General features: G+C 42.9%; 6 protein-coding genes and 1 non-coding gene across 7 annotated transcripts; 4 read left to right on the forward strand and 3 right to left on the reverse strand.

The window, feature by feature from the left end:
• Nucleotides 1-142: 142 nt before the first annotated feature.
• tnip2 (TNFAIP3 interacting protein 2) lies at nucleotides 143-5,044 on the reverse strand. Its single transcript, XM_084686253.1, has 6 exons — nucleotides 4,244-5,044; nucleotides 3,011-3,310; nucleotides 2,489-2,566; nucleotides 2,054-2,380; nucleotides 1,763-1,879; nucleotides 143-1,508 (listed from the first exon to the last, which is right to left on the reverse strand). The coding sequence occupies exons 1-6, from the start codon at nucleotides 4,565-4,567 to the stop codon at nucleotides 1,221-1,223; spliced, it is 1,434 nt and encodes a 477-aa protein (XP_084542379.1). The 5' UTR covers nucleotides 4,568-5,044; the 3' UTR covers nucleotides 143-1,220.
• Nucleotides 5,045-5,342: 298 nt separating this feature from the next.
• trnai-aau (transfer RNA isoleucine (anticodon AAU)) lies at nucleotides 5,343-5,416 on the reverse strand. Its single transcript has one exon. It is a non-coding gene; the product is annotated as a tRNA-Ile (tRNA).
• A 150-nt stretch (nucleotides 5,417-5,566) lies between these two features.
• On the reverse strand, nucleotides 5,567-8,435 carry scpp1 (secretory calcium-binding phosphoprotein 1). Its single transcript, XM_084687558.1, has 9 exons — nucleotides 8,308-8,435; nucleotides 7,979-8,033; nucleotides 7,804-7,851; nucleotides 7,358-7,414; nucleotides 7,213-7,254; nucleotides 7,043-7,096; nucleotides 6,831-6,869; nucleotides 6,528-6,593; nucleotides 5,567-6,336 (listed from the first exon to the last, which is right to left on the reverse strand). Exons 2-9 carry the CDS (start codon nucleotides 8,030-8,032, stop codon nucleotides 5,785-5,787), a joined length of 912 nt encoding a protein of 303 aa, XP_084543684.1. The 5' UTR covers nucleotide 8,033; nucleotides 8,308-8,435; the 3' UTR covers nucleotides 5,567-5,784.
• Nucleotides 8,436-11,927: 3,492 nt separating this feature from the next.
• sparcl1 (SPARC-like 1) lies at nucleotides 11,928-17,071 on the forward strand. Its single transcript, XM_084686910.1, has 10 exons — nucleotides 11,928-11,981; nucleotides 12,063-12,128; nucleotides 12,309-13,625; nucleotides 13,881-13,989; nucleotides 14,640-14,761; nucleotides 14,957-15,077; nucleotides 15,355-15,491; nucleotides 15,609-15,757; nucleotides 16,185-16,333; nucleotides 16,488-17,071. Exons 1-10 carry the CDS (start codon nucleotides 11,928-11,930, stop codon nucleotides 16,514-16,516), a joined length of 2,253 nt encoding a protein of 750 aa, XP_084543036.1. The 3' UTR covers nucleotides 16,517-17,071.
• A 567-nt stretch (nucleotides 17,072-17,638) lies between these two features.
• LOC146236420 (uncharacterized) lies at nucleotides 17,639-19,106 on the forward strand. Its single transcript, XM_084686438.1, has 7 exons — nucleotides 17,639-17,683; nucleotides 17,771-17,812; nucleotides 17,919-18,035; nucleotides 18,188-18,370; nucleotides 18,528-18,611; nucleotides 18,774-18,842; nucleotides 19,032-19,106. The coding sequence occupies exons 1-7, from the start codon at nucleotides 17,639-17,641 to the stop codon at nucleotides 19,104-19,106; spliced, it is 615 nt and encodes a 204-aa protein (XP_084542564.1).
• Nucleotides 19,107-21,202: 2,096 nt separating this feature from the next.
• Nucleotides 21,203-22,820, forward strand: scpp9 (secretory calcium-binding phosphoprotein 9). The gene is made up of 8 exons (XM_084686425.1): nucleotides 21,203-21,247; nucleotides 21,358-21,372; nucleotides 21,458-21,586; nucleotides 21,786-21,914; nucleotides 22,048-22,107; nucleotides 22,316-22,390; nucleotides 22,487-22,537; nucleotides 22,740-22,820. Exons 1-8 carry the CDS (start codon nucleotides 21,203-21,205, stop codon nucleotides 22,818-22,820), a joined length of 585 nt encoding a protein of 194 aa, XP_084542551.1.
• Nucleotides 22,821-23,805: 985 nt separating this feature from the next.
• Nucleotides 23,806-25,752, forward strand: odam (odontogenic, ameloblast associated). The gene is made up of 9 exons (XM_084687947.1): nucleotides 23,806-23,865; nucleotides 23,984-24,019; nucleotides 24,123-24,182; nucleotides 24,378-24,617; nucleotides 24,773-24,829; nucleotides 25,092-25,232; nucleotides 25,381-25,413; nucleotides 25,504-25,587; nucleotides 25,717-25,752. The coding sequence occupies exons 1-9, from the start codon at nucleotides 23,806-23,808 to the stop codon at nucleotides 25,750-25,752; spliced, it is 747 nt and encodes a 248-aa protein (XP_084544073.1).
• The last annotated feature ends 1,249 nt before the right edge of the window (nucleotides 25,753-27,001 follow it).

Consider the following 27,001-nt stretch of genomic DNA (forward strand, 5'->3'; position numbering starts at 1 on the left):
ATTCAGACTACTCAGGGAAGGGGGTTTCCACCCTGTCCACATATACATCCACACACACAATGTTTCAGCTGTGGTCAGAGGCACGTGGTCTCTCTACCACTACTCTACACAAGCAAAGAGACACGCTGGCATGCACAAACAGTTCAGCAGCTTTTGTGTTTATATCTGATGTCAGAAACAAATACATACGCACACAACCACATCATTACCATCACAATCATTCTGCTGCTTTTTTCTCTTCCTCCCCACCGACCCAGAACATGACTGGCACATGACTGGTAGTTACCTTACTGACTAACCCCCACACAGCCTCCCTACGATCTGATTTCACAGAATAATGTGACACCATGTGATCGAGGCAAACACTAAACTTTTATTATAAAAAAATAAATATTTGTGACCAACAGCAAGGGATATTGTGATATTTCATAGAACTGAGCTAAAACATTGTCAGTCATGATTCAACTGAAAAAGCACTTTCTTTTGCATTTTCAGTTGACATAACGGAGCATTATTGGTTTATTGCAAGAATGTAACATGTGTTGGGTGCAAACATTATTAATTGTTTTGGGCCAGGTTCTAGAACAACATGGATTCAATAAATTAGATATAATACTGTGATTGAACTCTGTCTGTGGCATGTACAGTAGCAAGTTAAAAAAATCTATTGGGTAAACTGAATAGATAATTTACAGACTCAAAATATATCATTAAAACATGTACAGCTAATAGCACCATATTAAGAATAAACTCAAAATATTTAACCAGAGGGAAGCTTATGTATTTAAACTTTAATAATCTGTGCATTTAGGAAACCAATTTGGCATAAGTTAAGAAGGAGGTGCAACACGGTCATCATTTCATGCAGAGAATATTAATGGAGGTATATTTTATATTGCAGTGATATTCAATCACCTAGTATTCATACTGTCCATACAAACAGACATTTTATGTTCTTGCCACAAAAAAACCCTGTATTTTTGGGGGGTCAATCTTATGTGACACATAGTGGGACTGCTAAATAAAACATTTGACACTTATGACATTTAAGAGGTTTAGACTCTGAACTCAAAGTCAGTTCTTATTCAAAATACATTTCAAAAGTCCAAAACGTTCAGCCACATTTAGTGTTTTTCTCCAGTGCTCAGCTTTCGTCAGGTCCGGAATAGAATAACAGGTCAGGAAGAGATAATAGTCTAGTCTCATTCATGCTGTACCTTTCACAGCCTGGCGCACTCCTCACAGTGGTTCAGATACTCTGTGGCTTGGTTTTCATCAAATGTTGTGAAGCATCGTGGGCACTGTAGTTCTGACAGTCCCCGGCTCTCCATCCAGGCTGGGACAAGCAGCTCTGTCTGTGCTGCTGCTGATTGGCTGGTCTGGTGCTTGGCAACCGGCAGGTCCGCGCTAGTCCTTAACAACGATTGGGTCGTGTCCATACGACGGTGAGGTGAGACTCGGACTCCAGTATGAACTCTGCATGTGGCCTTTGCGTCCTTACCACGACTCTGTCAAAGATACAGAACCACATTTAGACTGACCACAACTGCTTGTCCTTAATGCTTTTTATTCTTTTTTTTTCCGAGTGACATTTGGTGCATGACATTTTGAGGATGTGTTCCAGCCTGACTAAGGTCCCCTTGTGTGTTTGCAAGCTACGTTATTGACCAGCAATTAGACAGCTATATCATAGAAAAAGTCTATGTCCAGTCCTATCCATGCTGTGTGAGACCTGGTAGCTTGTGCTACACTAAGGCCTCACCTGTGCGTGGAGCTGCTGCTGTAGACGAGAAACCTCCTCCTTCAGATCCTGGATTGTGCCCTGTGCTCTCTCTCTGTCCGCCCGCTCTGACTTGAAGTCCTCTGTATAGATAAGAACCTGTGGGAGATGAAGAGAGGGAGGGATGAGGTCAGGTGAAGTCCTACCCAGGTGTGGATCTGTTATCATTTCATAATGAGGAAGGACACAACTCGGGTTTCATGATCCAAAAACACCGGAATATGTTGCATTATAAGAATAAGAGAGCGGAATATTTCCATATATGACACTGACCTGTTGCTCTAGCGTTTGAATACATTCCTGGTTTTTCCTCCTCATGCCCTCCAAGTCTCTTCCAAGTCTCCCACAGTCTCTCATCTTCTCTTCCAGTAAGCCATTAAGCCTGGCTATCTCCTTCTGGAGCAACCCGCTACTGGGTGAGGCCAAGCCAGGCACCAAGCCTGATCCAGACCCGGGCCTAGGCCTAGGCCCAGGCCCTTCTACTGGGCTAGTGCTGGGGGTAGCCTGGACACTGAACTCCTCCAGTCGCCGGCACAGTCCTCTGACGTACTCTTCCCTGCTCGCATCATACTTCTGCCATTTAGCATTCAGAGTTTCAACCTGGGAAGAAGAAAAGGATAGTTATTCCCCCGTAACATTTCAGGCTTTTCTGGTCTTTTTTTTGCATGCAATGGTTGGTTCATTTTTTGGGGTAAGACCTGTTCTTACATGAGCCACGCTGTGTTTCAGCTGTCGGTTCTGCTCCTGCAGTTTTTTCACCAGTGCTTCCTGAGACCCGTCTGTCATCTTCATGAACAAACAGAAATCAAAGCTCAAAATGAAACAGTCTTTCAGGGAATTCCAGAAACAATCAATGTCAGTCATTTACATTATTGCCAGACGTGTAGAGGAAAATAATGGGACATTTTAGTAGACTAGATGACTGACAATTTCAGTTTCTAAATGAATAAATGCGGCATCAAAAACTCAACAACCTTTACAATAAATGGGGTTACTAATAAAATGCACTGTGGGTTTGACTCCTCATGGGAAAATCAATACTTATGGCAAATGTGAGAGATCATGAATAGGAAATTCACTAATTGTGTTGCTGAGCAATTATTCTCTTTTTCAGTCACAAATTCAACAGATCAGGGGGCACAAAATAGCAAAGGTTGTTGGAAACGTTGTTACAAGTTACAGTTAAAAGTCTATTCTGACTGGGTCTGCTACAACTACAATATTACACACCTGCTTTCCCCTCTGTTGGGTCTGTTCCTCCTCCGTCACCCCTCCCTTCTTCTCTTTCTCCAGTCTGCCCAGCAGCTCCTGGCATACCCGGACTGTCGCTGCCAACTGGGCTCGCAGCTGGTCTGCTTCCTCCACCAGGGAGTTGCACAGCACAGCTCTGGTGGCCTGGGCTCGATCCTTCTCCTCCAGCGCTCCCCGCAGCCTCTGGATCTCCTCGTCCTTCTCATGCTCTGGTTGGAGGGTGACGGTCTCCAGCTCCCTCTCCTTCTCTCTCAGTTGCTGCTTCAACCTTTGGATCTCCTGTGGGGACAGAGGGTAGGGAGAGAGAGAGAGAGAGAGAGAGAGAGAGAGAGAGAGAGAGAGACGGAGAACGTGAAATGGGGAGAGACAGAGAGAGGAAGGTATATGGAGAGAGAGTAATGGAGGAAGAGAGAGGAGAGTGATCAATCATACTCAAGTATACAGTTTATAGTTTCCCTTTTATGGGAACACACTGAGGGTTTGAACATGAATTCTGTGTGTTGTTCTTGGTAGAAGAATTGTTGGTAGAAGAATTGTTGCTCAACTGTCCTGACAACCCGTAAAACAACAGTTGCACCTGCACCCACACAGACGCTGTGAGATGGAAAAGTATGGTTGATGCTACAGCAACACCCACTGTGCTTGTATGGTGGGTCTGAAGAATTAAGATTTGTATCAAGTTTTGTCAGTTTCACTAAAAATAAACTGGGCATATATGTAAAAGATATTACTTTAGATCAATCATTATATGCTTTTAATATATAGCTCTGTAATATATTACATATATATTATATTTATAATATATAGTTTCCTTATCAAAGAGCGTGAGCACATCTAAACAGAGTATTTGTCAATTATTATGAAACATGATAAGGAGTTTGTCAAATTTACCTGACAAACACGTCAAATTCCCCAGGGAAAGGTCTTACTATACTCTTCCGATCTACTTTGTTCTGCTAATTTTAGCAAGACACGTTATGTAAATTTCGTGGCTATAGAACAGATAGATGTTGTATAGGGAGTGATGTCAAGTCATTAATTATTGTAATCTAACCTTTTTTAGCTATACAAACATGAAAATATAGTCAATCAAAAAACAATAGACTAACTGTAGTATATATTATAATAATATTGAGTTACACGTTACTTTATCTGCATGATTTATTTTCCATGCATGCCATAATTCAGATTGCCAATAAATAGGTTACTTACTTGTTGACTCAACTCTGCTTGATGGGACGTGTTCACCTGTGTCTCGTAAAATTGTTGCTTTATTTTGCAGATTTCTTTACATAAACTTTCAATTAAGCACGTGGATGGTCCAATCACAACTGACTCTTGTCCCTCGACATTAATATCGATTCTCTCATATTTACCCAATCTTGCTTTAAGATCAGAAATTAAATAGTCCCTTTTGATAATCTGCTTATTCAAAGTATCCATCTGTTGTTGCGTTTCGTGATAAAATGTATTCAAAGTATTACAACTCCGGATTTTTGCTTTCAACGAATCATTGTCAACATTTACACTATCCATAGCAAGCGAGTATTTCCGAAGTTGACTCTTTTTGAGGGAGATAAAAGGACAGTAGGTAGCGAATGTTTTCAATATTCCATTATTTGATGTCCAATTGTTGTGCTTCGAGAGTTCTTCGCTAATAAAGCCAAATACTTTCAAATTAAACAAGGAGGTCAACAAGCTAAAAGATGTGGCGCATCTCAATTTCGAAATGGTAATATTCCGACTGCAGGGGATTTCCTTGTGGGGAGTTCCCTATTTCAATAGGCGGACTTTTCTTGTACTTTACTTTGCTGGTAGCTATGCCTACTAGGTCGGGTAAATGAACCACTCCTTTGTTTAGCGTATACATTTAATTTCTAAAACACTTGTATTATGATTGTCGTTTATGAAAATGTACACATTATTTAGATTGGGTAGCCGAAGCGCCTGTCCATAGTTTGTGCACATGCGTATTCAAGCCTGGGCTTCCGGACTCTGATCCTTGTTAGCAGAGCCCGTCTACCTATTAAACATTCTCTGATGTTAGTCAAGCTGCGTAACGTGCTTAAATTCACATACCATGCAATGAAATTGCATCAGAATATTTGACCCAGGCTTCAACTAAAATATCAACGGAAGTTGTGAAATGTGAAATGTGATGCAAGTTGTAAAAATTAGAAGAACGCGTTTGAACGCCAACCCCTCTTTAAATACCGCTCTCCATCAACTAACACATTTAACATAAAACAAAATAAAAAATAAACATTTCTAAAACGAAACTCTCCAAAAATGTCCTCTTGTTAAAATATTATGGCCAGTACGGGTATCGAACCCGCGACCTTGGCGTTATTAGCACCACGCTCTAACCAACTGAGCTAACCGGCCGATGAGACTCTCACGGAGAATTTAGACTATATCAATTGTCAACTCTTGATAGAGCTACACTTAAATCTTATCCTGAATACAATACATTTATTGTAAAAACGTATTACAGTACAAAGCCATTTACAGAAAAATACAAACAAATAGGGCTGCATTTAATTTCAAACTTTGCAGAAACCATGCCTATATACTGACCACCTGTTATCTATAACATTAGTTTGAAGTTATAATTAAAGCTGACCATCAATCGAGGTACTGAATCACAATACAACATGACAAAGCTTCATATCTCTATGTATGATGCAACTCAAACAAAAGCAGAGCGTCAAATAAAACAGTGTAGGATTGAGAGATGTTCGTCAAAGTGTTCATTATCTCCGTAGATGCAACTCATGCACCTCTTCTGGCATCATTAGGTGTTCCACTGGGTAATGAGCGTCATCACCTATGTCTTGGAAGACATACTCGTCGCTGTCGCAGGCAGTGCTATCGACACCTCCCCGGCAGTCCCTGGTTTCCATCTGCTGTGTGTCTGCGCTGTCGCTGGTCTCACTCTCTGTGCTCTCGCTGGTGTCACTGCTGTCACTGGCCTCAGAGGTCTCACTGCTCTCACTGGAGTCAGTTTTAGCCTCTGGCACATTGCTGGTATCACAACCTTCTCTGTCATCCTGGTCCTCTCTGGGAATGGTCACAATTTGACCATCTAACGGTTGGGAAATACTTTCCACCGAAAATATGTCTCCATTGCTTGGTACTGTGGTGCCCTTCCGGTTGACTGTCATGGCAGTGGTTGTGTGAATGGAGGTGTGCAGTTGTTCTCCCTCCTCAACATTCTGATGATCTGGTTGACCTTTGACCTCGACACTGCCGTTGACCTTGGGGCTCAGGACTTGGATGACATTTGCAAACATCCGGATCCAACTCTGGACATGGACAAGATTATTTAATAAACAAAACTGTTATAAAAACATGACTTCACAACATCACAACGGTTATAGCTCCTAGATAAATGGACAGAAATCACATTCATTTATAAATTACACTTTAGTGTCTCATGATGGCAAGTTTGTAAGCACAGCTCTGTTCTGTCATAATGTCAATAGTCCTTTCTCACCTTGCGAATGTTCTCCTCACTGCCCAGGCTGTTGTCACTGGTTACACCCATCTCACGTGAAGTGTTCTGCACGGACATTTACAGAAAGAAAAGACCTTTCACAATATTCCTGACATAAGAACACTAATCTTTCTTCAATGGGAGATGACAAATACATCAAATGATGACCACTGATCTTACATCATAGGTATTGCATTAAATTTTTCTGAACATTCTATCATGTGGTCATGATAAGTTGAACTGCCAAAACTACCAACAATGCACTTGATTTAGAAACACTTTATCCTTATCTTATTATCTTACTGTGTCTTGGAGTGATTGGCTCTGACTCTTTTCAGAACTCTGTCGGTGGGAAACAGACAACGCTGCTTTTACTGTGACACCACCACTGGGGGATTAGTAGCGTTAATTGAATTTAAGTAAGCGAAATATGCAACAAGTCCAGAGCTTGTTATGGTTGTTTTGTCAACATCATTTGTCTGTGTAATTGTGTCTACTGATGCATCCACACCCACCTCATCATCAGAATTGGATTCCAATGATTCTGATTCTGATTCCGATTCTGAAGTCTGAAAAGAGAAACCCAGCTGTGACCTACATGATAAGAATGTAGATGACCTCAACATGAACACATCTGCTGTGTTTTGGAAGGTGTCTCGGCTTTATCAAAGTAGATGTTTCTGACCTGGTTCTCAGATGTATCTTCTGATGTGTTTTCCTCAGAGCTCTGCAACATAAGTGCAGAAACAGAGATCCGTTAAGATCGAAGACAATAATAACCTTGCAACAACAAACAATAATACATTACCCTCAAAACAATTCACACCCACCTGAAGTTCTGAAGTGTCACTTTGATCTGACGATTGTGAGCCAGACAAACTTTGAGTCTGAAAGACAAAAAAACCCAGCCAGATACAACAGTTCATTTTAATGAGAAACTCCGTCCGCCAACGTCAACAATAATCATGTTCATTTGGAATCTAAACATGCCCTATTGCGGCCCCAACAAGCTCACATCACCTACACAGTCTGGTGCATGGATGTACATAATGCAGAGAAGGCTAACCTCAAATGTTTACTAAACCTGAGGTTTGGCACAGGTATAAATTACTGCAATAGTCAGCTTTTCTTGCTGAAATGGGGATGTGTAAGAGAGGGAGGCAGACAGGTTGATTGCACTCAGGAGACTTGTGTCTGTGTGGAGATTTCAAGAGCCCACACCCAATGCCACAACCAAGTGCAATGGATTCTGATTGCATGTTGTGATAGTACTCACTGCATTTGATTCAGACACACATGGCTCCATGTCTATTCTGTGCAAAATCTGTTGAAAGACAAATTGAAGTCGGAGACAGACAGGGTGTGAGAATAGAAATTAAAGCATACAAATCTTATGTCCATTTGACAATTGATATGTTGCTTTTTCTCATAAATCTAGGAATGTTACTTACTGGGTTTGCAGAAACGGCTCCCATCAGACAGAGTATTACTGTGGCAATCTTCATTCTATGATAAACACGAATTGGATTTAAGTTTTACACGTTTTACAGTGTGTAAAACATGACTTAGTAGTAAATACAATTATCATAAACTTTATCAGAAAATGCATTTCAGACCAAACTCCCCACCACTACCAACAACAACTCCTCCACAGCAAACAGTCTGCATGGGATAAACATGCACTTAAATCTTACCTCCTCACAGAAAGTAACACATTCCATATCCCATTCTCAGATGTCAGACAAACATGCAACTTTGTACAAGTTATTTGGTCTTTTACCTTCCTCTCTGCTGTAACCAGATACAGTAGGCTGCTCAGCTAATGGTTCCTATGTGGTGTGTAGAGGTAGGCTGCAGTGCCACGCTTGATCTCAGAAGTGTGGAGACTGGATGCTGAGACAATCACATTAGTGGATGTGGTGACTGTGGAAGCAGGCAGAGCTATATAACTAAGCATGAACACCAATTAACATTGTTGCATCATTTCCTCCCAGGCGACAATGCTCTGCCAAGCTGCATCGCCAGTCAACAGGGAAGGTGGGTTTGTTGGAGAGCCTAGACACACACACACACACTCATGCACACACAATATACATGTGGACAGACATAGATATACATACACAGATGTACACAAGATTGCTCACACCCACACACACAGGCTTGTGCACACACATACACACGCACACACGCACAAGACACTTACGCACACTTGTACACTGGATTGCACACACCTACACACACAATGTACCCAAACAAACATGGACAAAGGCGGGTATGTTCACGCGTACACACACACACGCATAGTTGCAAACACACTTATTCTCACAAGCTAGCACAGACACGGCCTTCCTCTCTCCCACATACACACACACACATACGGATCCATCCATCCAAACAATCCATCCTCCTCTCCATCCTCCCCCTCCCTGTCAAAAGTTAAATGTAATCTAGGAGTCTAAACTACAGGGTCTGTGGTGCCTTTAAAAAACATGTTCACCCACACCAGGAAGAAGGGAGGGTCAAATAAGAACACAGCTACATCCTGTCAAGGAGTTCCGCTTTACAAACCCCTGGGCCTTCATCAGAGAAGCTCACTCACGCTGAGATACTCTAAGGGTGCTACACCATCCTATACAAAATTAAATGATACCACCGTCCAAAATTTCTGCAGGAATTATATGAACGTATTCAACAGTAATGTAGACTAATGGGTTCCCATGTATGTTTCTTTGTAAAGGCTTTTAGGACTCAACAGGACTGTTGTCATATTCAGTGTAATTGAAACAACATTTGGAATACTTAATTTGTATTAATACAACAAGTGATTAAGTCATTTTAATAGATTAAGAACATAACAGCTCACTTATCATATGTTGCCTGAGTTACCTGCCTGCATGACACCAACATATCCTCTCCTAGAAATCCATATCAATAGTTTCCTGGATATCCATATTTGGACAATTACTCTTTGGAATTCCGTGTTTTGACCTCACTCTAAGTCAGTTATTTCAGCTATGCCAAACACAGCATGTAATTAGAGCAGCTCCACACCACACTGGTGCTGCATGGGAAACCACTGATCCCCCCCCAGTCATGGTATGGGTCTGGTCAGGAACGAGGAGGAGAGGAGGAGGAGAGGAGGAGGAGAGGAGGAGGAGAGGAGGAGGAGAGGAGGAGGAGAGGAGGAGGAGAGGAGGAGGAGAGGAGGAGGAGCACAGGGGCTGGTTACAGTATAGACTCAGTACACAGCATTGTTGTCATTGAGCAATGTGTTTTCTCCCTCTAACTGATATTGGAGTTTAAATGTTTTCTATGTGGGGTGTAACAGTGTTGGTGGTTGAAGCAGATAACTCAAACTGATTGTGCTTTAGGACTCTGTAATGTAGGAGTTAATGCAAATGTTTAGAACGTTGTGTAAAAAAAAAACTAGAAACATTGTTTTGAAGCTTGATTGTTTGAAAGCCTATCTTGTTACAAGTGTCATCTACAAAGTATGATGGTACTACATAAGATTGAAACTAATAGGATGATGTTTGGAAGTGTGTTGAAACTGTGTGCATATTTACAATGCTTAGAATGAGCTCCAAGCTATTTTGGGACATGAGTGTGTGTGTGTTTAGTAGAGACCGTATACAGTGTTTATGCTCATCTGACTTAGATATGACAAGCAACCTGTTGTAGACTAGAGATAGGGGGTCATCTAGTGGTGAAAGTATTTCACTACAACATTTGGTAACAACTTCGTGAGATATGCCCGTTTCTATGAGATACCTTAGAGGCCACCTAATGGTGCAAAGATATCACTGCAACAGTTTACAATTCCCAAGTTAGTTTTTATTCTGGACATCTGTGATAAGCTTACCTTTTACTCTAACTACAACGATGTATTCTACTGTGAGTTAGTTATGTCATACCAATTTTTAAAAATGCCATCAGAAACCATAGAGGGATACTTGATAATTTGTCCATTGGTTCTTAGACTCGCATAACCTAACTTTATCAAGTTGCTGTTTTATACACCACGCCATATATTTTTTCATTACTACTGATACAATTAAACAATAACATTCTCTTTCTGGTTATCTCTCTGGTTCTCTCTCTGTCTCTCTCTCTCTCTCTCTGTCTCTCTCTCTGTCTCTCTCTCTCTCTCTCTCTCTCTCTCTCTCTCTCTGCTCTCTCTGTCTGCTCTCTCTGTCTCTCTCTCTCTCTCTCTCTCTCTGCTCTCTCTGTCTCTCTCTCTCTCTCTCTCTCTCTCTCTGTCTCTCTCTCTCTCTCTCTGTCTCTCTCTCTCTCTCTCTCTCTCTCTCTCTCTCTCTCTCTCTGCTCTCTCTGTCTCTCTGTCTCTCTTACCCAATTCCCCATCCCTAGATGGCTCACTGTACAGAGACCCTAGGAACCCTGTGTGTGTGGCTGTCTTGGGTGAGAGCAAACCACTCTCCTGGTCCAGCGCTGGTTTGTGTCAGTGTGTGTTTGAACAATACTTTACCCTCTTCTCAAAGCCAAACCAAGGTAATATATTAGTTATTGTAGTATTTATTTTTTATGAAGGTCTTTAAGAGTAGAAATTACTGTTATCACAATAGGACTTTTTGATTTATAGCAACATATTATAAAACTGGACATTAATCATTTTGCAATGATTGTACAATTGTGTTTTGGAAGTTAAGTTTTAGTAATATCAACATACCGCAGAATGTGTTTGTTTATCAAGTAATGAAAGATTGTCCTGGTTACAATGCATACCAAATCATGCACAATTGGATTTTCTCATTATTATTCTTTATTGACATGAGAATGATGGCTTCTTTAGAACTCACTAATTGAAGTGTTATATTTCTAACATTGCACAGTATTTGAACATTATGCAAAGTCTCAATAACTTGTCAGTGATGTATTATATTTCACAGGACTGCTTTAACACCCCCACTCCCTGTTCTGGAGGCTTGTTCATGGGTTCATTGTCTCCCACGGTTGATCCAGTAATGCCTGCATTGTAGCTGCCCCCTGAGAGACAAAAAAGTTTGTGGACTTTGTCGGTTCTTTTTCCAGTCTGGTGGGTTGTGGTGTTTGCTTTAGCCCTCACCCTTTCACCCGCTCCCCCAACTCAACCACTGTGAGAGGGGGCGCATAACGCTGCCCATCTCCGTGGCTACGGACCTGGGAGGCCTCTGTGTCATCACGGCTGTCCTGGCAGCATACAGACACACTGGGGGGAAGGCTGAGAACGCTTGGACCCAAGATTTGAATGATATTTGTTTATCATTCATTTCTGTTGGCTCCTGTCTGAACCGTCTTCTGTTGCAAGAATCATGCAATGCTCAGTGACAATATCCATACTTTAGGATTCCCTGAATTGCAGTTAAATCTAATTGGACTAATATCATTTCTCCTGTTGCAGGTATGGAGACCCGTTTTCTGTTGGTCTGCTTGTTGGCCTCAGCCTTTGCAGTGTCTGTGAGTAGCACTTTCTTTCTCAGTAAACTCAGTGTTTCAACATGCAACACCATTTACATCTAATCCTTCACTGTCCTCAAGGTCAAAGGCAAACCTCATGAAAAACACCAAGCTTCAGTCAAGTCCTCACACACAACGACTGAAAAGGTACAGTATGGAGCATTCAGGTTGTGTTCAGGTTAGGGAATTCCCACAGTCCTTCCCGTTAGGATAGGACCCTTTTTCTCATGAAAGTAAACATTGTAAAGTGGCTCCTTCATCTAGCACCAAGTTGGCTTGGAATCCCATTGCGTTTAACACTCATGCCTTTACAACCTGGTCACTCAGGATGCTGTCTCTGAGGGCACCAACAAGGGCCAGGTCCTTGCCAGCAACGTAGAGGCCAGCAGTCTTGAGCAGGAGGACGAGGAGCTGGGCTCCCAGGACAATGCTAACGCTGACAAGGAGGAAGAGGAGAGGGAGGAAGGGGACAAGGAAGGCAAGAGAAGCACCCCAGTCCTTCTGAGCCAAGAGGAGCTGGTGGATCTCCTGCAGAAGGAGTCCAGGGAGGAGGTGGCGACAGAGGAGGTGGGGGAAGAGGAAAGAAAGGTAGAGATAGAATCTGCCGGGACTGTGGAGGAGGTGGGAGAGGTGGAGGGAGAGGTGGAGGGAGAGGTGGAGGGAGAGGTGGAGGTGGAGGGAGAGGTGGAGGGAGAGGTGGAGGGAGAGGTGGAGGGAGAGGTGGAGGGAGAGGTGGACGTGGAGGTGGAGGGAGAGGTGGAGAAGGAAGGGGAGGATGAAGAAGTGGTCAGTGTGAAAGAGGTAGAGGTAAAGGGGGAGGAAGAGACTGACAACAATGCTCAGGAGGAGGATAGTGAGGAAGAGGAGGATAGTGAAGAGGAGGAAGTGGTGGCTGATAAGCAAAAGGAGGAAGAAGAGGAGGAGTCCTTGGTTATGGATGGAGAAGGAGAGCAAGGGGTTGATGTGAAGGAAATAGGAAGCAGCACAGAGTCTGAGATCCCCAATGACATGGAGTACACAATGCCCCTGGAGACTCAGACCCCTGAAGGGAAACCCCTTGCTGATGACACTCAGCTCCTCTTAGAAGAGAAAAAATTGGATGAGGTGAAGGCGTCGGGGAAAAAGGAGGAAGAGACCGCCACTGAGGAAGAAATCCCCTCTTCTATCGACGACTACGAGTCCCAACAAGATGTTCAAAACACGGAAGCTTTGGAGGATGAGGAGGTGAGTGACGAGGGAAAACTCCCAGAGGAAAACAAAAACCCGGGCAAAGATTCCCAGGCTGTACCCCAGGAGAACAGCTCCACTTGGGAAGAGGACAACCTGGAAGTTGACCAGGGTTCTAAGAATAGCGTGGAGCTGGATGGGAGTAGGGAGGAGGACAAGGAAAAGGAGAGCATCAGCCACACCAAAAGAAAGATAAGGAAGATTAAGAAGAATCTGAGGGTGAGGAAGCACCCTGCTCAGAGGGATGAGGCCAGCCAGGATGCTCAGAGGGATGAGGCCAGCCAGGACGCTCAGAGGGATGAGGCCCACACGGGACAGGCCAGCCAGGACTCCAAGAAGTCCGAAGGACAGGTGGAGCACAGCTTGCCCGCTGACAATGCTGTCTACAAGCCACAGAGGAAGAGGGCTGGGAAATGGGTAAATATGTACAGTATGCAAGGCGTTAGTTATAACAGTAACTGTTAGTGTGACAATGCCCATTCACAAATACAATTCATTCACATTTAAATTCATTGAAATTCATTTTCAATGAATTTTTAATTAAAGGCCAATTTAACTATGACCAAGCAACATGAAACTGAAAATCCACATGAATGCACTTTCTTCGTCATAGTTACACAGTCTTCTTGATGGTTATACGATGTGACTCCCTCTATGGTGTGTTGTTTACAGGCTCCTTCAGTGGGCATGAACCCAGTCCAAGTCAGGGCCAGGGTGGATCTCTACCCCAGGACGAGGCCCTCTCTATGGGCCAGCATTCACAGAGGAGAAGCATCCTCTGGTAAGTGTCAAATCAGCAGTTACTGTAAATCTCTCTCACACATGCTCAAGCAGGCACATTATTTCTGTCCATTTCTCTCTCTCTCTCTCTCTCTCTCTCTCTCTCTCTCTCTCTCTCTCTCTCTCTCGCTCTCTCTCTCTCTCTCTCTCTCTCTCTCTCTCTCTCTCTCTCTCTCTCTCTCTCTCTCTCTCTTGCTTAGTCTCTCTCTCTCTCTCTCTCTCTCTCTCTCTCTCTCACACACACACACACACACACACACACACACATACACACAATAAATAAATATATAAATATGCTGACTGGCCTGTTTTACTTACCCTCCCAGAATAATAGCGTCATTCTTTTTCACGGTCACTACCAAAACACAACTGTGTCCAGCTTAAGGAGTCAATGAGAGAGATCATGTTGAATTCAGGCTCTGTACAAACTACTGCAGCTCTGGAATGTAGGGCTCTGGTGTACTGTGGATGTAGTGCTTGTGTTCCCTAGTCCCTACGGCCTCCAACAAGGACAGGGAGGGCCAGGATGAATACATACAACAACAACTAAACAAATCAAAATCAGTTTTTTTTACTCTACGTTACATACATATATGTATGTTCTGGGTCTGAGGAGAACCTATATTTCCGCTCTGTTTGTGTTCCCCTCAGACCCCTGTGATACCTTCCACTGCAAGCGTGGGAAGACTTGCAAGCTCGGCGAGGACAACAAGCCCACTTGTGTGTGTCAGCAGCCCTCCGCCTGTCCTCACAGCAAGTCGGACGTTGAGCATGTGAGTGCAATGTCTTTGGAGGGTTCCACAAGTTGTGGATGGGAGAATAAAAAAAAAACAATATGATCTCAGTCGATTTCACTGAACAAAGATGAAAAAAAGGTTGTAAGGAAACTATGGAAGAAAACATTTGGAGTGTAGTATTTAGCTACAATACCTATTGCTTTTTTAATACACTGTATACATGTGTTATAGGTTTGTGGATCTGATAACACCACCTATGATACCTCATGCGACCTGTTTGCTACGAAGTGCAACCTGGAGGGAACCAGGAGGGGCCATAGGCTCCACTTGGACTATACCGGGCCCTGCAAACGTAAGATGGCCACCATGCCAACTACCATGCCAACCACCATGCCAACCACCATGCCAACCACCAAGCCAATTATCTGCCAGTCTCTTAGTAGTAGTGACAGAAAATGGGTCAAACTGAAACAAATTCACACTGTATTTACTACCACTGCTTTTCACATCATCACTGTGTACCTTCCTCTCTCTGTCTCTCCCCATTTCACATTCTCCGTCTCTCTCTCTCTCTCTCTCTCTCTCTCTCTCTCTCTCTCTCTCTCTCTCTCTCTTCCTCTGTCTCTCAGTCATAGCCCCATGTCTGAGCTCAGAGTTGGTCCAGTTTCCTCTGCGAATGAGGGACTGGCTGAAGAATGTACTGTTGCAACTCTACGAACACGACAGCAAGACTCCTGGGTTCCTCACTTCTAAACAGCGCTACAGAGTAAGAATGAAACAATGGATGGATAACTGTTTGACTCTAAACCTTCTAACATCCCTAAAGTTGATCTAAATATGAAAAGAATCATTCATAAAATTGCCATATCCCAAAACCCCTCAGGTGAAGAAGATCTTTGAGAGCGAGAGACGTCTCCACGCCGGAGACCATCCCATAGAGCTGCTTGCTCAAGACTTTGAGAAGAACTACAACATGTACATATACCCTGTCCACTGGCAGTTTGCCCAAATGGACCAGCACCCAGCAGACAGGTATTCAGACATCAGGAAGGTATCGAATGGTTGAAAGAAACAAAAAGAAAAGTTTATGTTCATGAAACAAGAATGTACAGTTTATGAAACCAAGCATGGATTTACGTAATACTCAAGTCAGTTATCCATCACACTGGGACACAAACACAGCATAGATTCCTGTTGCTGACTTGTATGTATTTCATATGTAAGCCTTAATATGACACTCAAACTCCAGGGGAGCATTTAGACCCATACATGCATCCCCCCCTCCCCCTTCTGCTTATCTCCTCTTCCTTCCCCCTTCTGGTGCGTCTCATCCTTCCCCCTATGTCAACCTGGTGCACCCTCATCCTTCCCCCCTATGTCAACCTGGTGCACCCTCATCCTGACCCCCTATGTCAACCTGTTGCACCCTCATCCTTCCCCCCTATGTCAACCCTCCCAGGCTCCTGTCCCACACGGAGCTAGCCCCTCTCAGGGTCCCCCTGGTTCCCATGGAGCACTGCACCTCCCTGTTCTTCCAGGAGTGTGACGTCGACAAGGACAAGCAGGTGTCCTTCAGGGAGTGGGCTCACTGCTTTGGCATCAAGAATGGTGAGGAAGTGTTTTCTGTTTGGATGCCATTTTGGTTTCTACTTTGGCAGATGTGTGCTGAGGTTGTGTTGTTGGCACTCTGGGGTTAGTGTTAGACCAGGCTGTATGGTCAGAGAACGGTAATTGACATATTGTCCTATTTTTGTCCCAACAGAGGATATGGATGTCAACCTGCTTTTCTGAGCTTCTTCTCTGTACCCAATCAACCGGCTTTAAAGCGGCCGCTACAGCAATGACAGAGCAAGAAGAGACAACACCCCATTACCTGAACAGAAGAGGTTGGCTGAGTCAGTCATGATGTGCCCTCAAGTATAGATAACTAGAACAAAACAGAAAGGATCCTCTCTGTGTCTTGGCCATACTTCCTGGTAAATGGAAGATGATATGTTGTGTTACTTTGACTTTGCCTTAAGACAGACAAAGGCAGACCACTTGGGTCTTTACATGTGTTCATATTCTGTGATATGTAGATGCATAATTTCTAGCATAATTTCTGTGTGTTAGCTGATAAGAAGGACATTTTAACCTTGAATAATAATAGTGTTTTGATCGCATTCCAAAAGGGAAAAAGTTAACAATCTCTCCTTCATAGCTGACTGAGAAAACCATATGATATACTGTGTCATCAATGTCTTACCAGTTTTACTGTTGTGCTGAATCTTAAAAATACATATATATATATTTTGGAATATATTAAAATACTGTTGGTCATAAGCCACATAGAAGCATGACATTTCTTTGAGGAACAAAACAAAATTGAGCTGTTAGAAGTTATTTATTTCCATGAAAAGAAGTACTGAGAGTGTTGAATGCTGTACATGTTAATTGTGTTTCACTTATTTCTGTTGTCTTCTTTAACAATTCTAATAAAATGTTTTTTTGACCTCGACACATTTCTCATTCCCCAAATGTACCTCTCACAATGAACACCTCACATGACAGTCAGAACTACCTTCCAGCTCTGTAGATAATGAAAGCCTGAGCGTTGAAGACATCAGACTCTAAAGCTGGGGTTAACCCAACTAGGTAATCATCCACACATCCTCCAGAAATAAATCCTAATTGTGAGCTTTGGTCTTTTACATGGTCAAGAGGGTGAGAATGACTAACATGTTGAGATCAGCTTTGGAGCTTGACTCTGATTGGACTGTGAACAGCTGGACAGCTGGAGGGAGTCCTCTTTAAAAGCACATTGTCTTCACTTCATCACTCAAACACACCACATCAACAGAATAAGATCAAAATTTGATAAGTCTTACTTTGTATTGCTTGCCTTGTTTCCATCTCTTTGTAGAGGAGAACATCATGTTGTGCTTTCTTTGGGTCATGTTTCCAATCTTTGCTCTACTGGTAAGAATGAAAAACATGTCCAGACTATTCCTACATGACAGTAGATCCATTGGGATGTGTCTCATGTTTCTTCTCCTGGTGTTTCAGGTGGACGCTGGAGGAGCGTCGTCGGCCAGCGCAGAGGCAAAGGTACGCACTGCTGCTACTGTTTCTATATGTACGTTTCTTCTCAGGATATGTACAGTGGCTTCCTGTCTTTATGAGTACCGTTTACTGTTTCTGGAACGTTCTACAGGCTGGTGGTGGCAATGGGAAGGCTGGCGGAGGGGTGAAAGGAGGAGTGATGGGTAATGTTGCCAACCAGGGGGCTATGAATGGTGCCATCATGAACGGGCAACCCTTTCTAGCCCAGGTTTGTTCTTTTAGAGAACTTGTATACTGTCAACATGCACTATTAGGTACCTTCCATACTGATGAAGTCACCATCACACATACACACATTGCATGCTTCTTCTGTGATGCATATGTTACTAATATGTAAATTGTTTAATTTTTACATTATAGGTCGTCCCAGTCGGTGGGTCATTCTTGATTCAACAGCCGGGTGCTCCCATTGGTCAGGCTGCTGTACCTCAGTTGGTGTCCATTGGACCATTCCGGCAGTTTGGAGCACTTCCGGTAGGGCAGGCTGGAGCAGCCAATGGGGTGCCACAGCTACAGGGACAGCTGCCTCAGCTACCCAATGGGGTCAGTGTGTTTTATCAGCCCAGAATGACATACATATCAACCTGGGAACCTTTGAAAATGTAAAAATAGAATGGGATCATAATTAAAAAACAGGACGTTTTAAAACAGGAAGCAATTAAAAAAGTATCATGTGGGTTGAATGAACCTATGTTGGCAGGCAGTACCACTGTATGCCATACTGGCCCAGCCCAATGCCATGGGAGGTCCCCAAGCTCCAGTGTTCATCCCTGCTCAAGTACAGGTATCCTCACCTGAACGGATTGATACATATCGCAGACTTTAAGATGTCATTTAAGGTCACCCAACATTACGATTTAAATAGGGGCCTTGTCCGGGAACTAGCAACTGAACACACATGCCATACTGTTATGGAGCCCTTATCACTCATCTGTCCCCTCCCCAGATGATCCCAGTGGGAGGGGGAAACATGCAGCAGCCAGGAGCAGTGCCCAGGGGAGCTGCCAAAGTCAAGGTAACCCCAAACACCACTGTCTCCTTCCTCTGAGATCGCTTGAAAAAACCTAAATAAACCGACATTCCGTGATGTAGGTCTTATAAAACAAGCATTTTATGTTACTAACAAGACACTGGGGAGCGAGTTGTGACGTGTACTAATGATAGTGGCACTGATGGTATGTTTCCTGTTTCTGTTTGTTGACAGAGGTGGTTAGTTGGAGGTGAGGTGGAGGAGTCTTCAGGGACAGGTTCTACGATGGAAGTCAAGCAGACCTCTTGAAACATCTACATTTATCATTACTGATATGGTTCTTTGTTTAACTGATTGGACCATATCTGTGTTGGTAACCTATTTTGATAAAATAAATTTTCTGTCATGTCAATCCATTGAAATACATGATTAAAGAGGAATTGATGAAAACGATTTTGTGCTTACTTTGTTAACACTTTCACATGCTTGAATATGAGTTCTGATGTTATCATTGGTGATGCTGGGAGTGAAGAAAGTCATCTCCTCTTTCTATCTTTGTTGTGTCTGTCTCACATTCACACACAAATGCACACACAGTGGTGATACGTCATGGGAAAACTCTCAAAAACATCATCTTAATCTTTGCTGATGTCTCAAAACCATGATGAATCTCAATCTCAATCTCAAGTCACAGTGTACAATTAAACAGGCTGCATGACAGTCTATAATCAAGGTAAACCCCCAGACCACCACAGGTGCTAGTTACCTGGAACACACCAACCCCACACGATCTAATCGTTGCATTGCACCATATGCATCCGACCACTAGAGCAGAGTCATGGCCCAGATAACATCCAGTGGAAAAAGACAGTGTTCTGGTCTCTCTCTCTCTGGGATCTCTCTCTGGGATCGAATACGTCTCCCTCCCTCCCTCCCTCCCTCCCTCCCTCCCTCCCTCCCTCCCTCCCTCCCTCCCTCCCTCCCTCCCTCCCTCCCTCCCTCCCTCCCTCCCTCCCTCCCTCCCTCCCTCCCTCCCTCCCTCCCTCCCTCCCTCCCTCCCTCCCTCCCTCCCTCCCTCCCTCCCTCCCTCCCTCTCTCCCTCCCTCCCTCCCTCCCTGGAGAGGAGGAGACCATGGCTCTCAGGTTACTTGATGCTCAGGCAGTGTTACTGGGGCTGGTCATGGCAATGTTACACATTGAGTTTTCTATTGTAAGCTGGTTGGAAAGATGGAAGCTTATTGCTTTGGGGAGGGGGCGGCTTCTGTGCAAGTGCAAGTTGTAACCAATGGGTTATTTATGTTTTTGTTTATCATCATTATGCGTCAATAGGTTGTGCTGCATGTCCAGTGTGGTGTAACCATCAAATAGAGATGAAAACAACCCTAGCTTTCTCTGTCTCCATCTCTGTTTTGATCTCTCTCTGTCTCTATGTCTCTCTCTCTATCTCTCTCTGTCTCTCTCTTTCTCTTTCTCTGTCTGTCTCTCTCTCTCTGCCTTGTCCCCACATAATGTACACCCTATGCAATCCTGAAACAGACTACCAAAACACTCCACATCTCATTTCCCTGTGGCTGCAGCCCACCAGCTGCAGGATGTTGTGGCAATCAGGCAGCTGACAGCCCTGACACACCTCAAACACAGCAGCAGAAGAGAGGGGAACCTCTGCTAGGAGTTCAATGGGATGATCTTTTTTACAAGACCAGTCTATTATTCATGAATCTATGGAGTTCAATTAAAGTCAAACTCAGATTATCTGGAGGACTCCATCCAGTCTCTCATAGTCTGCTTGTCTGTGGCTGGCCACTTAAAGTCCCTGTTACTGTCTCATCTTTCCTTATACCACAACAGGTTACCACTTTACCTTAAGAGGTTTCACAATCTACTAAGACAGCTGGTTTTTCACCTGACTCACAACATCTGTTTTTGACTGGTCATTGTCCGGCTGTTGTCTTTCAGCATGTCCGGAACAATGGCAAATTTCTCCATTGCAGTGTTGAAGTCATTCAAGGCGAAACCACAAGCTTTCGACCATTATTGAGTGTTTAAACGCTTTTGTCAGATGGTAACAACATGGTCACTTTTGTAATTCTGACTTGCAGGTGACAAATATGAGTAATTATGACTGTTTACTAATTTCTAATTGGCCACTGTGTGAGGTCTAACGCCAATAAAAAGCAGCAGTATGCTCAGTGTTCATATTACTGGGCGACGGAAAACCTGGCAAAGCAGATATCTTGAGAAGAACCGATATCTACATCAAAGGTCTGTGTTCATCAATTAATCACATCCAGCAGGCTCATTTATAATCTAAAACTGTAAGGTGTATGAGCTATTGTCCCTTTGTAGTTCTTTTGCCCATTCTGTGTGTTCGTAAATAGTTGTTCAATTTTTCAGCCGTGACCAAAATGAAGCTTACCCTCCTGGCCGTCTTCATAGCTGCCTTCTTCCAGGTGAGTCGACCTGAAACAGTAGATGGTCAGACATCAAAGTAAAACAAACAAAAAAATGACAAATTGCACATCGTAAATTACTTTTTGTCTCCTCTTCATCCCCTCATTAGGTCAACGAAGGCAAGGTAAGAAACATAATTGAATATTGCTTATCGTCATGCAGAAAACTAAAAAACAGGATCCCTGACTTTGATTCTCTCTACTGTTCAGAAACTACGTCTTCTGGCTGGTGTTAATGGAGGGGTTCTGGCAGGGGTGAACCCTGGGCTGGTGGTAGGGGGGGTGAACCCTGCTCTCCTTGGAGGGGCTGGCTTTCTTGGACAGCCCCAGTTTGGCCAGGTCAGTCCCAATACTCACCCCTTCAGAGGTTCTCTCATCCAGGTTCATATGAAACTTTGTGCTTCATGAATTTGGTCAAACTAGCTACCTTATTTAATCTCGGATTTTGATACTTCAGAAGCAGGTATTCTTTTTCTTTAAACAAAAGAGAAGTGTCAATGATCCACCTGTTTCTTCCCACCCTCCTCTCTCCATCCAGATGGGCCCTGGGTTTGGGTTTCTGCAACCCCAAGCCTTCCCTGCCGGGCCCTTCGGTCTCCCCAATGCTGGTCTGCAGCCTCAGCAGTTCCCTGGGCAATACCAGTATCCAGGCCTGCCAGCAAACGGGGTACAAATGAAGAATTACTAATAATTACTGTATTTCAATTCAGAATATAAATTTGGAATCTTTTGCATATTTTGGTGGCGTTAATGTTAGTGTTGTAATTTGACGTTGTCATGTGTCTCTTTGCTACTGGTAGCTGCCTTACCCAGGCTTCCCTCAGATGGCAGGAATGATGCCCCCACAACAGCAAGTCATGGTAAAGTCCATTTTACAATACTAATATCTGTTTGTATTGTAAAACTAGTACTCACCAGTATTCACACTGTAGTGTGCCTCATGTAAATAATCACTAATGCCAGTAGAGATATCAGCACAGACTTTGTTCAAATCCACATAATTACTGGCAGTAATGTATTTATTGTGATGAAATTGACATTGTGCATATGTCTCTACTTGCTGACTAGGGAGGACCAGGAAATGCTGGGAATGGCATGCAGCAACAAGGTCCTCCACAGTCTGACCCTGTCAGAAGATTCAAGGTACCTACTAGCTGTGTGTGTGACTGGGTCTGCTTGCTCACACAGTATTGTGTCTGTGTGAAAATCACACTAATAATCGCTATTGTCACATTTCAGCGTTTCCTCATGAGAAAGGCTCAGGCCTCTGAGACCAATCCTGATTCCCAGGTAACACTCACGGTTAACCAACCGATGGAGGAAATGTATTGTATCAGATAAAAATATCATATTGGACCTTCAACCATCTCTCCCTGCTTCCCAGGCCCAGACCCAGGCCCAGACCCAGACCCAGACCCAGGCCCAGACCCAGGCCCAGGCCCAGGCCCAGGCCCAGGCCCAGACCCAGACCCAGGCCCGGGCCCAGGCCCAGACCCAGAACCAGGCTCCCACTTCAGCCCCTGCTGAGAGAGCAGCTGTCTCAGCTGTCTGTAAAGACCACGATCACGTTTAAACTTGACAGACAACCTGAGGAATCATATACTAAGACTAACAACATGTCTTTGTTAATGGTGCAGGTCTTACACAATTTGAAGGGATAGAATATTGTTTCACAGTTTTCACAGTCATTATTATATCTGTTTTCTAATCTGTCTTTACAACTGTTTTGTCTGCTTATTAAATTAGTGCCTACAGTGAAGTTTGACAATCTTCTTATGGTTCTTCATAATTCAATAAATGACTATCAGCCTAATTCAGTTTGTTGTAATGTCATTTTTGTACTGTAAAGGCTTGTGACAGCCCCAATCTTAGATTGAAACAGACTTTTAATCTGGTCATTTATCCCCCTCCAGTGGTGTAATGAAGCATTTTGCTAAATGCTTCAGAATGTACTTGGACAATAATACTACAGATGTAGACTACTACATGTTGTTACAGTTTTTAAATGGTTTATTTGACAATATTAATATAATATGTAAAATAACTTATTACCAACATTTACTATATTTTGCACATATTTACAAACCAAACACAACCATTTTAAATTACTGTTATTAATATGATCTCAAAAAACCTACAGCCAACAACAGCAAAACCGTATTTTTAATGTTAAACTTGTCGATCATTCATTGATCTTTCAACATTTTTCAAGACATGACACTGTGTTAGACAATGTCCAGTCTGGAGATCAGGGATGACACCATGTCCATAATGACACAGTGTTTCTGCACCGTGACTGTCTGAGTCTAATGTGGTTGTCTTTAAGTGGCCCTGCGTCATGGTGGCAGCTTGTGTCTGGTTCACCATGGCTCAGCTTGTTGATGCAGGGAGGGTATAAAAGGAGAGAGGTGCAATGAAAGGAGGAAAGTGGAAAGACTGGAAAACACTTGAAAAAGGTAAAGTGAACATTTCGAACATGACAAAGTTGATATTGACAAAATGTTTAATGTTTTTGTATTGAAAGGCCTTGAAACAACTCTGCTTTCTACTTCAGGACCATGGAGTTTCAGTTGGCTGCTGTGTTGGTCTGCCTTTTTTCTTTGAGTTTTTCCCTTCCTGTAAGTGATTCCATAATATCTCTGCAAAGACACACTGTCTGTTTACTTCACGTTGGAGACGTGGAGAAGGTCATTGTAAATGCTAAAGATAAAAGTGTGAACATTTTTGCTTTTAAAGGTGCAAATTGGAATCCTTGCAAGTAACAGTAATGAGGTACAGTACATATTCAGATTACAGATTTACTGCAAAAACAATTCTTCTGATTCCCACATCGATACTGTGTCAGTCATGATTAAAGCGTTTTTCTGGTTTTCAGATTTTGCGGCTGAACGGGCTAACACTGACCAACCTGGGCTTCGGTCAAACACAAGTACAAGTACTGAGAGGATCTTTTTTGTATTCCAATCACAATGCAAAAAAATGTTTGAAAATACACTAGATCAATAACAGTCAGTGTCACTGACACACTGCTACTTATCTATTTGACATGAAGACTAACATGTTATGAATGCATTTGACTTTGGGTATCTCTCACCTGAAACTCCCCTGACCTTCACCCTCACTTCCCCAGGCCTCTCCCTTCCTGCCCCAGTACGTGCTCCAGCAGCAGGCAGAGTTGGCTCGTACCCCCCAGTTGGTGAACCTCAATCCCCAGCTGACAGGCCCCTTCGGGCCGATGGGCCCCCAGATGTTGTTCCCTGCCCAGGGGAACCAGCTTACTCCCCAAATATTCCCAAATGCCCAGCAGGAACCGCAGCCCGGGACTCCCCAGGACCCAAACAGCCCCCACCAGACACACAACACACAACAGGTCTGCAACATCAAAGACTGTACACTTTGACACTCAGGTGGTAAAGATAAGGTTGCGTTAGCTTTGCTACCTGCTAACCTTCAATATTAATGAAGTATCATGCCATTTCAAATATATGTTTCAGTTTAAGCTAATCTTTCTTTCCTTGTATTCAGCAGATGGTTCCCCAGTATTACCCATCCTTTGCCTACCCTCAGCCACCCAGAGTTCAGGTTGGTAGAATCCTACTCTACCTCCATCTTCATCAGGATCCCTGTTTGCTGGTGATGTAGCATCAGTTAGTTTCCTGAGATCCAGAGCGCACTGTATACAACACTGACAGAACCAACACATTTTGAATAATGTAGTAATGAGCAAAAGTCCAATACTTACCATGTAAAATTTTGGTAACTCTAATATATTTAGTATTCAGTCCATACTTAATGCATTTTCATTCTCCATTCAGATGGTAATCTAACTCTCAGCTCTCCACAGGGCTACCCCTACTACCAATACACACCCTACGGTTACCCTCAGATGAGGAACTCTCCATCGGTCATGCAACCAACCATCAACAACGGTCAGGGCCAGCAGAACCCGGAGAAGACCACCCAGAACCCACAGCTCCCCCTGCAGGTGAGGATGAAGTTTCATTGACTTGAGCATTTCCTGTCTCTGTCATTTTCCGTGCACCTCAATCTGTGGTACTCGGATCATGGACAGTTTAGAGCTAATCGAGGAAGTTTGTCATTCTGCTTGTCTGGTCTTTTTCTTATGACGACAGCAAGCAATCAAACCACCGGGGCAGGGAGAAATGGTGAGGATGCCATCATAAAACATTCTAACTGCTTCTAAATAGAGAGAGAGGTTTTCTGGGACAATGTTGAGTTTGTGTTGTCGTCATTAGATATGGCCCAAGGACAGACCAACAGAGTCCTCCCCCCTGCCCCCTGATCACCGTGGAGACACAGCTGACCCAGGCATTGATGAGGTGTGACCCCTGACCCCTGACCTTTAACCCAAAACAATAAAATACTTTGCATAAAGTTGCACTGTGCTTAAAAGTTGCATCATTGTTCCAATGTAGTACCTTGATCGTTTGTGCTGAATATGTTTCTAGGGCCGTCCTAACTTCCCCTTCATATTTGAGCCCTAGACCACGTGGGCATCAAGAGCCATCAAGGTAAACTGACGCTGTAACATGTTTTTACCAAGGATCAATATATGATAACCTCAATCTAGGTTTGTCCTAACATCATATTAATGGTCATATTTCAACTGATAACTTGATATTTGTTTTTGTTTTTCATTTCCAGCATAACCTTTGCATCACTGTCATTGATTGATCAGGACAATTTTGAGCAACAGTATAATACATTGTCAAATAAAACCACTCATGCAACGTGCATGCTTGTGTCAAACCTCTTGAATTTCAATACATAGTATTATTTTGCATGAATTCCATTTTAATGAAAGAAAGTTACTGTGTTTTACTTCATCATTACTTATATGAATGTACAATATGATATACAGGTAATATATGATGAAGTATAAAAAAGATTGCTACACAAGAAAGATAGAAAAAGAAATCAAACCAAAAGCCTAAAGGCTTCAAATTGAGTTTGTGGTTTGCCAGTATGATAGTTAGATATATCATTTATTAGATAACAAATGAAAGTGATGAACGATGGTCTTCAGAACGATAGCTTCCATCTTCCATTCTGGGTTTCTGTTGGCTCATGTCTTATCTTAGCCTGTTGGGGAACCAGTCATTACAATAGGTTATTAACATCACGCTCAGTTTAGTATTCTTAGAATAAGAATATCAACCAAGACTTACCAAACGGAAGCTTCAGACAAAGAGCCATGCAAAAGAAACAGATTTTCACCATGAAGTAAACGTGTCACCAAGTATATTTAATATTATTAATTATCATTATTACTACAGGTTATGGCGTGTATTTTAAGAATTTGACTGAAGTTACTCACCAGTGTTGTTAATCCATATTCAAAAGAAATTTTACGCTTTAAAAGACCAAAAGAAAGGGTTGATTACAGTTGAATTACTTACTGATTGATATATTAATTAATTAATTAATTAATTCAAATGTATTCTGAAGTTTTCAATTCATTACCGTTGCGGTGGGATTGTAAATGAGCTTCAGATAGGGCTGAAACAAAATATGAAGACAAATTCTTAGTAATTCAACCAGTAATATATACTAAAATCATGAAACAAATCATGACAAAAATTGTAATGACTTACCTGAAGATTATAGGAAGGATTTCCAAACTATCACCAGAGAAAAATATAAACATACATTAATTATCCTCAAAAGAGAAATCTATTTCCCAGTTAGAGAAACTTATGATCATACCAATTGACTCTGAGGTGCGTTGGGATC

Source organism: Hypomesus nipponensis, chromosome 22 (assembly GCF_054491055.1).
Source record: "Hypomesus nipponensis isolate SF chromosome 22, ASM5449105v1, whole genome shotgun sequence".
Classification (NCBI taxonomy): domain Eukaryota; kingdom Metazoa; phylum Chordata; class Actinopteri; order Osmeriformes; family Osmeridae; genus Hypomesus; species Hypomesus nipponensis.